The sequence below is a fragment of the Apaloderma vittatum genome, unplaced genomic scaffold (genome assembly GCF_000703405.1).
Source record: "Apaloderma vittatum isolate BGI_N311 unplaced genomic scaffold, ASM70340v1 scaffold19137, whole genome shotgun sequence".
Classification (NCBI taxonomy): Eukaryota; Metazoa; Chordata; class Aves; order Trogoniformes; family Trogonidae; genus Apaloderma; species Apaloderma vittatum.
In genome coordinates this window covers 884-13,694 of record NW_009724781.1, presented here as the reverse complement: position 1 = coordinate 13,694, position 12,811 = coordinate 884, and the positions used below count along the sequence as shown (strand labels likewise).

The window sequence follows — 12,811 nt, the reverse complement described above, 5'->3', positions numbered from 1 at the left end:
GACAAGGGGCTAGTTCCTGCCTGTGTGGCATTCCCATCTGCTTCAGAAGGTTATTTGGTAGTAAAAAAATCCGACTCCGGCAAATGACCCATTCATAATTTGCTTGAACCATGTGCTAAAGATCATATCTGGGACAGTGATGGGGGTCCTTCAGAACAAAGGAGCAGGTAGAAAAATATCCTAAAATATCTTACCTAAAGCGGAATGTAATTCTGCAGCTCCATTGATAGCAGGCAAGTTATCACCAGATACACTTGTAAATTTTACTGGGGAAGCTGTCTGAATGCTGGAAAATATTTCAGCTGAACCTTCATATAATTCATTAGCTGCTTCCATTGAATTCCAAGTGGGAAAAGGTTTGATGTTCTCATTTATCATATATGGTTCCAAAGAATCAATCAAATACTAAGAATTAGAAATATAAAAATAAATTACAAACCTCATCATCACTAAATTATTTAATTAAATTCATATATAATGTAGAAATAGTGTTTATATATGTGTGCATATATATGCATAAATGTTGGCATGGAAACATTATCTTTCACTACAACAATAATCAGCTTTGCAAAATACAATATTTTTCACGAAAAAACTCAGCTGCCAGTAGCCTGTAACCTTTTGTTTACTTTTATTGTTTAAATAAATATCACATTTTATTTTTTTTAATTTCTTAAAATACAAAGTGGCAATTTTAGAGCAAGGCCTTTAATTTTAACGTTATATCCGCAGAGTTAAACTGAAGAGACACATGTTTGAGCTTGGGAGTTTCCATTTGTACCAAGCATGTTCTGAAACTGATAGGCACTGAAAATAAAAGGTCTTCAAATATCCCTGCTAAGCCCTGAAGAAAGGAATAACAGGTTGACTAGATCACCGAGAGGGAATGAGGGGAAAGGGAGAAAAACAGAAGCTAATGAAATAAAGGGGAGAGGGAAAAAAAGGGAGCATATATGTGAAAAGGGAGAGTGAAAGGGAGGTGAGATAAAAGTCCATAGGACAGAAAGGGTAAAAGTCAAATGTTGGAAAAGGATGGCAGCAGATATAAGGGAGCAAGAACTACAATGAGAGGGAAAACAAAAGCAGAAGAGAAGAGAAGGAGAGGGAAAAGCACAGGTACAAAACGGTGCGCAAGCACTAGATCACGATGCCCCGTCAGAATCTGGGACTGAATCCAGGGTTCCAGTGTCTTTCAGTTGTTCTGCTGTCATCTGCGAACACTCTCCGCTCACACATAGGGCCTAGTTCACTGCCAGAAAGGGATGCTTTTACAAGTGAAGTAAGTGAAGTAACTAATGCACATCAGCTCTCTCCCTACAGGCTCTGGGTGGAGAGAGGGCAAAGAGGCTTTTTTCCTGCTTTAACCAGGGCGAGATTAAACGCAGGCAGAGACACAGCATCAATCTCACCTAAGTATCAACAAGCAAAAGCTATATGTGCTTCATCCTCACCAACATTTTATAGCAAAATAGTGGAAATGCTTTTTGCTTCTGAGGCTTTTCCATGCACAAGACAATAGCTTTCTATTGCTGTTAGATATTAAACACCCTTAGCACTGTGGATTTGACAGTTCAAATCCTGTAGATGCTCTAAGTGTGGGTCAATGGAGTTCTAAATAAACTAATGTTTATTATGATTTGGTTTGCTTTTTAATTAGAAAATTGCATGCAATAAACTACAATAAAGCAGCAATGATGTTACACTAAGAACTAAAAATTCAGGAAATCCCATCATTAAAACATGTCTTTGTAGAAAATTTTCTGTGTCTTTACTATGATACAATCTTTAATTATACAGTTATATACTTTCATTTTCCAAGGATGCCTGCCTGGTTTAATTAATGGATCCTTATCCTCTTTTTTTTTTTTCTCTTTCTTCATCCTTATTTAATGTTTGGCTCCAGGGCTCTATGTAATGTGTATCATTCAACTAGAAAGTAAACTCCTTCACTGAAGTCTACATCAAAAACTTAGATTGTGTGTCAGATTCAGAGAAAGATATCACTGTCTAGTAAAAAGAAGAATTACGTAAACTTTGGGGAACCTGTGTTCAAAATTCAGACCACAAAGCCATACCTCAGAAAGCGCTCAGCACCAAGCTGAGTGTTTGCTAGACATCTACAGTTCTGTGCTGTGTGCTCAGAGCTGCCCCATCTAAGCGTGTAAAGCACATCAGTACCCAAAATCCATGAGCTAGACCGGCACACAGCATCAGTCCCCTGAAAGATTTGATCTGGTAGACATGCACAGATATCCTTTGTATACAACCATAGCATAGAGTTCAGTGTGTAGCATACGGTATGTAAATTCAGGGATACAAATGAGGGCAGAAAGTCTCGAGGTGTTTGCCTTGCCAGCAGAGCACTTAACCAGCCTTTGGAGACTTCTGGTGAATTCACTTCTCCAGGAGATTCATACCCACATCTTGCAGGAGTTTGCCTGAGCGGCTGTGTAACAATCCAGGCACCTCGATCTGAGCTCTTACTGGTAGGTCACCCTACGCTGTGAAGAGCTCAAGGGCAAGAAAGGATGAGACCGTGGGCTACAGCTTCCAGCCTGCAGTAGCTAACACAGTGTGGATCATTATTTATTAGAATTATTTATTGTTTCCATGTTAAGGAAACAGCATTATTGGAATCTCTTTAAACCACAGCCAGAGTAAGAGGGTGGAGTGAGGAAAGTGGCTTTTAAAAGCATTGATAACTCATTTCTTATTGCTAACTCCACATTCTGTACCTATCAGATAAGGCAGAGAACGTAATTCTGTCTAGCAAAGAAATCCCTATTAAAAAAATATATAATACCTTATTTTTTCCTTCAAGAATAGTGTTTTCCAGAGTCTCCTCTGTCTCCTGCACATGTACTTTCACTCTGTACTGGGTAATGATTCCATTTGGTTGTTGTGGCTTCCTCCAAACAATTTTTGTATATGTGGCTTCCACTTCTACTAAATGTAAATCTGATACAGCTCCTGGGACTAAATATTGAAGAAGAAACTTGATTTAATTAAACATCTGTGATTATTACAAGCTTTTTCAGCACTGTGTGCAAAGTACAATAGGCATTTAATCAAATTTCACATCTTTTGAGTTGCTCCTGTCCAGGCAAAGAGTTAACTCACGTGTTTTCTTAGCAAACAGATTACAGTTCTGAAAGTATGCACACAGGGTTTTTTACATATATGGCACATGTATGAATATGGTCAGATACTAAGATGATGGAAATCAGGATAACTTCACTGAAGTCAGTATACTAGAAAAGAGTGACTTTTTGCTAGCTTTCTATGTGGCATCTTAAGCCCACTGAAAATGAAAGCTTAATTCTAAATTCATCAAAACCATATGAGAATGAAGTAAAAAGATGAAAAAAGAAAAGATGTGATACATCTTGTGCATTTCCCTTTTATAATAGGCTTTGGTTCAATTTCTTCTTTAACTGTGTAGTGATAATGATACAATACTTTACATAGGACTGACAGAGATCAGATACATTTACATACAATAGAATGATATTTGGATTTGATATGAAAAATATTGTTCCCTAAGACACTTCAGAAAAAGACACTGAAATTACTTGCTTAACTCAAAACTCCCAAACAACAGAGCTCAGGGGCAGAATCAATCACTTGACTGCCCCGGGACAAGATCTTAATGTTGGATTTGCCTCACAGCTATGGTCCCTGGTAAAGGTGGCTCCATTATAGACTGGCATGGGGCTTTGGATTTGGTGAAGATTAGTCCAACGAGGTTTAATAACATTAGGGCTGAACAAACCAGCCTCGGGGAAGCCTGTGCTTGTTCTTTCTTTTCCACTTGCTGCCATCTAATGGGTAAGCGGGTAAGTGACCTCCAAGTTAATTAACATTTCTACTTTAATTCGGGAAGAAAGTACGTTTCTTTCACAATCTCTGAAGGCTTCTAATAGAAAGCAGATTTAAGTGACAGTGTATGAACTGAACGAAAATGGAGAAATAAATCAACATTAGAAATTTTCAGCTAATTTCTTTCTTTTGCTTTTTATCGCTCTCTTGTAACAGTCCTACAAAGCATTCATTCCTTCCTTTGCAAAGTACCTAAAGGGCTCTGGAGGGAAAACTGAAATGAGTTATCAGGTACACACCATTTACTTCACTTCTCTATGCTTACTTACCATCTTCAGGAGTGAAAACTGTAAGGTTAGTCTTTGGCCCCACCCCAGCGCTTGTCTCAGCACTGACGTACACATCGTATGTTGTAAACGGCACAAGGTTACTGAGAACAAACCTATGATCTTTGGTGCTGTTATCCAGAATGTGACCTGGAATGAAAAATGAAGAGATTCTAGCTCAAAAATAAAACCAGTCCACAGGTTCTTTCCAGGATAATGAGAAATGAAAAGCCAAATTTGTTTGAGAAAAAGCTAATTTGGCATCAGCTTCATTGGAAATAATAATGAATGTCTGGAGAAAACTCAAACAGACAAAAAGTCACCTCAGGAAAGTATGGGGTTTAAGAGGAAGGGATTTTTTTTTAATAAATTATTTTTTATTGTTTTTCCTTTTATGTGGTCCCATAAAAACATTAGTATACAGCTCATTAACTTCTTATTTAACTACAGGCAGTTATGTAATTTTTATATACATATATGTACGAGTTAAAAAAATTACAAAAATATCAATACAGACTCATACAGTTGATTATATACCACATGGAAATGGAAATAAAAGAGTAAAGGTAAGATACGGAATGATTATTCAGCAGTGAGTTTAGCCTGTCCTCTCTCTGAAAGAGTGAAGAAAGTCGTTTTCCTCCACTTGATCTAACGTGAATTTAATTGCTTACTTTTCCTCATGATGGACAGACTTTTTCCTTATAAGCAATCTAAAAGCTATTAGGTCTAATAGCAAAAAGGATGCATAGCACTGCTTTTAAACATCCATTATTCAATGGCACAGAAACTAAGAATGTAAGTGTAAGGAAATAATTGCAAAAAAACAAAGAAAAAGAAATAAAAATACCAGTTCAGACTTACCAGATGGTCCATATAGCTCAACTCTGTAACTAAACTTTCCTGTTACTGTGGTTGGTGGGTCCCACATCACTGAGAAAGACTTTGCTGTAATGTTGCTTTTGGCAAAATTTTGTGGTGGATCTTCTGGAACTTAAACAATATTGGAAAAATTCATTGAACATAAAGTAATTTATATTAGGATTTCCAAGAACCACATATCACACAATTAATTTTAAACATAAACATTAAATATTCTGGAGGGAAGCTACACTAAAAGTACATTTTTTTATATTTCATTTCTAAGGTAATATTTACAAAAGGTATCAAGAGATATCATAATTCTGAAAAGACAAAGGTAGCAGGGATTCGACCAAGTTTAGCATGGATTTCATCATGATATACTATAGATTACTCAGTATTGACTACTTCATCATTATTAGTTATAAAAATTGCATCACCTGCACATAGTTCTGAAACACTGAATCATTTTCTTTTTTTCAAGGTTTAAACTTTTTTCTCTTTGTAAATTATCCTCCCCTTGACATCATCTCAGCAAAGGAAATATTTGCATGATGAGTTTTCAAAAAATATTTATAATGGAGCATTTTAACACACTTTAAAGTAGTCTTTTATTCAAAAATCAGGCAAGAAAAATAGCATTTGTCAAGAACACAGGAGATCTTCAGCATGGCTCAGAAAATTCTAGTTAGAGGGGACAGAAATAATTTTCAGCATTTTAAAATGGAAGATCAATGAGCTATACAGTAGGGACATATATCACCTTCATCTATGTGGTGAAATGAGCACAACAACTTCGTGTCATACTCCTGTGTGGGCAGGAGAGTGATATTTGAAATAAATGCACTCTCCATCCTCCCATCTGCTATCACAAACTATAATCCCCCAATTCCTCTCACTCAAGCCTCATCTCAGACATTCCAATAGAGGGCTGAAAGGTAAAGTTCTGGCCATATGAGAAACTGGTAACTTGGAGGGGGTGGCTAGTGTAACACTAAAGAGATTCTTGTAAGAACCAAGACATTTGGAGAAGGGAAGCAGATTTCAGTAACTACAGAGAGAGTGGATGGTGATTCTTGATACTGCAGGGGGAACCTGTTACAGTAATTGCAAAGCAACACTACCAACTCATGATTTTATTATGTAGGCTGTATAAACACAAACTACAGCACATAAAAACATTTTTCCCACTAAAGCAAATGAAAGGTAAGAAAATAAAAATAACAGCAGCAAAACATCTCATAGCTCATAATGCCTTCCTAACAAATCACCAAGGAACTCTACAGTCAGTCCTTGGCATGCAGGACTCCCAGGGGAGCACTGTAAGAAGCACCTGAACACTCCTCTCAGGGTGAAGATCTAATAGAGCTGGATCCAGAAGCTTGGGTGTGCCAGTGTGCTGCTAAGAGGAAGGACTTCTTGAGACTTGGGCCACCAGGGCTGACTGCCAGGGCCTCGCACACATCACACGCTGGCCCACGCTGACCGGTCAGCCAACATCACTTTTCCTAGCCCGCGCTTTAGTAGATGAACGCGGGCTGTGGAGTGGTAGGCAAGGACTGAAGATTTTATCTTTCAAACAGTTGAGACCTTGCTATGTATTTGGCTGAGCTAAGCCCCATTGTACAAGCTTTTCATCATTTTCCAGGGTTTTCTTACTACCAGTGCACCTAGGGTGTTAACAGGGTGAAAACCAAACTGGAGATTAGCCCTGAGATCATTAGAACAGAAACTATCCACAACTTCATTTACCCTAGACAGAACAGCAAACTAAGAATATTTTGAGTGTAGCAAAGAAATTCAGATGAAGAATGCTAGGAGGGAACTAAATGTCTTTTCCTCTGAAGAGTGCTATGAATTCTGGGTGTATGAAAGGGGAATCCAGTGACATCAAACTGTGTCAGGCAAAAGAATGCCAGAATAAACAGAAAGCCAGAATAACATTCTCATAAAACACATTTTTGGTACGGCTTTGTTAATAATGCAGCCCACTATCTAAGCCGTTAAAAAACTCCTGCTCCTGGACAAGCTTTGGTTCCAATTCTAACTTCTCAGTGAACTGCAGGTAACCCAGAATCAACTTTCCTAGTGTTTAAAGACTTCTTCAGCACTGAACAGTTTTCTGCAACTGGTCCAGATCGAGGAACCATGGGACAAGAAGTTTTCTTCATACTGCTTATTTTTCCACAAAGGCAAAGAATTTTTAAGTGCATTGCTATGTACACAATACACATACTTTTTTGAATACTATGCCTGACACCTTTTTCCTTAATCTGTATTTTTATTCACCTACCATTCTGCCATTAATTGCAGTTCCTAAATAATCCTTAGTTTTCTACGAAATTTAATCTGTCCTGAGTGTACTTTGGTATCTCTGCCTTTTAATAATAACCAAACTCGCACTTATTGTACATTATTAGATACATCACTTTCAGCTGATTCCATGAGGTATAGTTAAGTAATTATGTAAACACACTTTCAGTTGATTCCATCAGGTACTATTAAGTAATTATGTAAATATGAAAGCAAGATACGGGTAAAGACAGATTCAGACTGAAGTACCTTGCAACATAACCTCAAACCGGTATTTTGAAATTTTCATATCGTTCTGAGAAATTTATTTCCATTTGAAAACAGTGTATACCTGATTCTGGTGTCCGGACAATCGCACTGTCGATGTAGCCTGCCTCAGAGTTAACTGCAGAGACTTCAAAAAGGTAGGTGGTGTACGGCCTGAGGTTAGTTACAACAAAACTAATCGGTTCATTCCAAACAGAGCTCATTTGACTCTGTCCTTCTGTACTTGGTGCAATTGTAGTCCGTGAAGAAATTGTGGACTTGCCAAAAGTAGTTGAAGGAGTGGTAGTACTCCACAAAAACGATTCACTGTTGTCCTATAAAGACAAAACATGAAACACGAATAGCTGAATCTATAACCTACAATTGTAAATATACGTAGATCATGAAAGGCAGACCACCTTTGAGATAAAATTATTCCAAATTTTTATATTTCAGTGTCCAAATTTAGGTTGTAACTTCATTAGTTGGCATTGCTAGTTCATGCTGTTAGTGACAGCACTATAGTTTCCTGCCTTATCTCCAAAGTATCTCAAATCTGGCTAGACAGGAACAATTCTCTAGGATTCATGTAATTATTTCCAGATTCCATTTTCAACGTTCAGTCTTTCTTTCAAAAAAAATAAAGTCTCTTAGCGAGGTCCTTCTGCATCACATGTGTGTTATATGTATGCATGTGTATATACATACATAGCACATATCTATCCATATATCAGGGATAAAACCAGGCAGGAACTTCCTAATCCATACTGTCAGGAGACACCTCTGGAAATCTGTTAAGTGTTACAGTAACCAATGCCTGTGATCCAGTAGGTGGCAGTCTCCCTTCTCAGTGCTGAATTAAATCGGTCTGACGGTGGGAACCTTCACAATGCCTAAAATGGTCTTCCAAATAGAATCTGAAACCAAAGTTCTGACAATTTTTGTCATTAAAAACTGCACTTTTTGTTAAAGTACTAAGCCTAGCATCCTGAAGAAAAAAAAAGTAAAAAGTAAAAAGTAAAAAGTAAAAAGTAAAAAGTAAAAAGAAAAAAGAAAAAAGAAAAAAGAAAAAAGAAAAAAGAAAAAGAAAAAAACTTTAACAAATTTAGACAACTTGTCATGCAAGTAATCACAACACTTTGCTTAGAGTAAAGAGGAAAAGGAGAATAAATACTGGAAAAGAAAATCTTCCTCAAGAAATTCTGAAAAGTATATATCGGTTACAGGTCTGAATTCACTGAACAGTCAAAATTCAAAAACTTTTCAATGAATACTTATTTTAAGAACAACTCAGACTACAGTTTTTAAAAATCACTCTGTTGATTATTGGTCTTCTGATTTTGATATGAAAAGTATTTAAATAATGTTGAAATGTGACAGACAGAATAAAGCATACATCTAAAATATAAAAAGCATTATCATACTACATATAAAAATATTAACATTACTATATGTCTGCACTAACAAAAAAAATACCATCAGTTCTTCCTTTTAATAGCCAAATGTTATAGAAAACAAAAATTTAAGAAGAAAGCTGAAATAAACTCAAAATTATCAACTTCATTATTTTCTGTTAAAAGGATGCCAAACTGAACCTTTCTTAAATATTTTTACTTTGATTAAAATAAGCTTTACAAGAAAAGTATTCCATCTGAACTGTTTTAAACAGAAAGGTTTTTCTTCATTATATTCTACCTTGGGCCCAAGTTTAAAGTATTTGTGATTGTTCTGAAAAGCAAGTCTTCAAACTTTTTATGTCTCAAAATTGATATATAAAACTATACTCTGTGGCTTGAGTCTATTTGTAATTTTAAAGGTTTATAGCACTTACATTACATTCTGGTAACCTCCCAGACAGAAGGTCCTCTACTTTAACCAAGACATCTTTCACTACAATTCCACTTCTTGCATGTTTCACACTAATCTTGAAACTAGTAATCTTTCCATTTGGTTGCCGAGGGAGAAACCAGATCAGATTTACAGCTGAATAATTTAAGGCTTCAACTGTGAGATTCACTACTTTACCTGGAGCTTGAAAACAAAACAAAGAAAAGCAGTGAGACATACTTTTCTTCTCAGCACTGGAAAAAGAAAAAATCCTTTTTTTCTGTAATGCCATTTCTAGCTTTGAAACCCTGAAGCAAACAAATAACAACCATTCACAAATACTTGTAAAGCAGCTGATATGTAACCAGCTCTTTTCCATCTGGTTTAAGTGAGAAATGTCATTGTTCCAGTCTCATAATAACACAGTAATTGGTTTGCTCAACTTCAAAATACACTTTCGAGAAGCAACTCACCTACTATGGCAGAAATAGCAAATTTTTGTCATTTTTTGTTTGTGAGAATATGACATATGTGTGTTTTATGCTATGTTACCTGTGTCATCTTTCCAGTTGGATGTAGATTTCTGGTAGCTTTAAATAGCTCAATTTAATTTGAATATTTACTGTTACTTCAGAAATGGCATTCTTTGTGTCAGTGACAGTTTGCAGGGTCTTTTGTCAGAGTGTCTGTACTAATCACAGCACAAAGGAATCGGATGCAGCACCTAAATGTGATTTTATGTGCTAACTAAATTTTCTGTGAATTAAAGCACTGTGGCTCTCTCTCAGTCCTTTCTGAATGGCATGGTCAGCAGCAGTTCCAGCAAAAGTTAGCCTTAATTTTAAGGTGAAAAGGGTTGTCCTCCCTTAAAAACATTCCCTGTCCACAGTCACAGATCTTCCACAGGTCAATCGAGACAGCTCCTCCAAGTACTATATTTAGTTCTTGCTTAGGCCCAGCTGAAACTCTTGCAGAGACTCCCTCCATCTTCCCACACCACAGTCTTTATATTTAAATAATTATATCTCTTGCTAACTACATTGAACCGCATCCCTTTGTGTTGATCAAGATGTTGGGCTTTAACTGTCAAAGAGAATGTTAAAAAAATCTTTGAGAAGATAAAAGTATAAATGTAGTATCAGTGACACAAAACTCACCTAAATTTTGAAGAAATCTTCCAACTGCACTTATAATTTATAATAAGGGATTTTAGCTTTAATAAAAATATAAGTAGAAATGCATCAAAAAGTAAGAAGCTAATGTTCTCATATGGAGAAATGCTAGTGTCCTCTGTCAAACATGAGTAAATAAAGCTCATGGAAATATCATAGAATCATAGAATGGCCTAAGCTAGAAGGGACCTTAGAGATGATTTAATCCAGCCTCCTTGCTGCCAGGGATGCCACCTCTTGACTAGATCAGGCAACACATATGTTTTTCTACCAGCAATAACATAAAAGAGTAGTGAAGAATAACGATTTTGCATAGCTCCACGTGACAAGTTTACTACCCCTTCTCCCATTTACTTTCATAAGTCATTGCATTATCTCAGAAATCTCAGGCAGAGGGATGATTTCCTGCCATTAATGGAGATGTGGCACTCTGCAGTTGACACAGCTACACAAACCAACCAGGATTCCTAAATACAGGATGGTGGCTGCCATGGCAGCACAAATTCTACATTCCATTGAGACCAGTTCAAGCTAGCACAACTGGCTGGGTGCCAACTCTTCAGCAAAGGCACAATTGCTCCTGGAGCACAAGCAAGATGCCAAACACTATATTAATAAAGACTATGCAAATTCAGACTATATTTTTTTAATCTTCAAACCCATCAAGTCAAATGTTCATTTCAGTCTTGGATTGTTTTATATTTTTTCCCTTCAGAATTAAAAAATAAAAAAAACCAGTAAAATGCATTCTGTGCCTTCTGAGAGAAGGTACTTGACTCCAGCACTAAACAAACATGTCTTGGCATAAGCAGGCAATGACAGACGATGCCACAAGGTCTAGTACTGCTGTAGCAGATGGGTCCACTTGATATGTAGCTCTACTTGCCCATGACCTTGCTTTCTGGAAGCAACCTGCCTAGAAACTAGCATAGGAAAACCCCAAAAGAACCAGACTTGGCATATATGAAACCCCCATATGTGCACACCCTAAATGTTTTTACTAGCAAATAGGACAAAATGCACCATTTCCACTGAGTGAGAGAATAAGAAAAGAATTAGAATTTTGTCCTAAATGTAGCAGAATATGTTCAAGTATAAAATGTGCCATGGATAATTTATTTAAACAAATTAGAGCAGCTTTAGCAGCTTTATTAAAATTACCACTTTCTGCAGTCTGAAAAAGAAAAGGATCACTAAATACTCCAACACCAGCACTGTTCTCAGCAGCAACCTACAGGAAAAACAAGAAAAAGTCACATTAGAGAATCCATTAGATATATAGTTTCTGGGACTATGAAAATCTTAAGGATACACAGAGATTTACCTTCTAGCTACAAATATACAAATTAATATGTTTTTTATAGCTCTATTGTTTCAACAATTAAAAGTGAAAACATAAAGTGGAAAAATTGAGGAACAATGTAGGAAATTGAGAAATCCACGTGAGAATATCCACACTTCAGAAGTGCAGAGTCCCTATTTTATGCTAAAGTCAACAGCAAGAGTAATATCAGTGACACTGCTTTTCTGTATCACAATTCACTTAAAACATCTTCTCCGTTGCTACTTTACTCATACTATAATCTAAAAATGTAACACAGAAAATATGTTCTCTTTTATTACTTGAGCTCCTGAAGTACAGTAAGAGAAGGTCAACTTCCCTCAGAGAAGAAATCCACAGAAAGCGTATTTTTTGGCAGAAAGACAACAGGTCAGGGTACTGTGGATGCACTTTATCGTGTATGCGTCTTAATGCTCATGACCATAGCAGAGCCTTCCTGCGGAAGGGCAGTACCTTGAGGCTTTGATAGAATTTATGGAGATGAACACAAGAAGGACACTACTTGCTCTGCAGTATAGGGCTCACTGACAATTTGACTCAGTGATCAGCCATGGCATGCAACACTTACAAAGAAAGAGGAACAAAGTCTGACTCCTTAATTTGAAAAGAAGTAACAAGAGACAATGAAAATCAGAACATAAGCAAAATTTCAGCAGTGATGCTGAGAGGCGTGTTGAAAGAAGTAGCAAAGCAAAAATCTCTCCAGAAAGGTTGAAGTTGGCAGAGACATGCCCTCCTGCCAAAGCCAGGTAACAATGGTATGGCAGAGGTGCCGAAGCTCACAGTGCAGACTGTGGGGAAAGCAGGGTGAGAAGGGGCAAATGTGAAAATCTTGTGGATCAGAGCTGAAGTGACAGACAGCATGCAGGGGATGACGAAGGGCAGAGAGTGGAAGAAGCCATCCA

At 36.9% G+C, this 12,811-nt stretch overlaps 1 protein-coding gene across 1 annotated transcript in view; it reads right to left on the bottom strand.

Moving 5' to 3' along the window:
• Positions 1-11,795, bottom strand: part of PTPRQ (protein tyrosine phosphatase, receptor type, Q) — a gene marked incomplete at both ends in the record, with an annotated part of 69,436 nt that extends 57,641 nt beyond the window's left edge. Inside the window, 7 exons of the mRNA XM_009872659.1 lie at positions 195-405; positions 2,804-2,976; positions 4,149-4,295; positions 5,010-5,138; positions 7,651-7,900; positions 9,397-9,596; positions 11,726-11,795. Of these exons, the coding sequence (XP_009870961.1) occupies positions 195-405; positions 2,804-2,976; positions 4,149-4,295; positions 5,010-5,138; positions 7,651-7,900; positions 9,397-9,596; positions 11,726-11,795 (1,180 nt within the window). The remainder of the gene's footprint in view (positions 1-194; positions 406-2,803; positions 2,977-4,148; positions 4,296-5,009; positions 5,139-7,650; positions 7,901-9,396; positions 9,597-11,725) is intronic.
• Between the last annotated feature and the right edge of the window lie 1,016 nt (positions 11,796-12,811).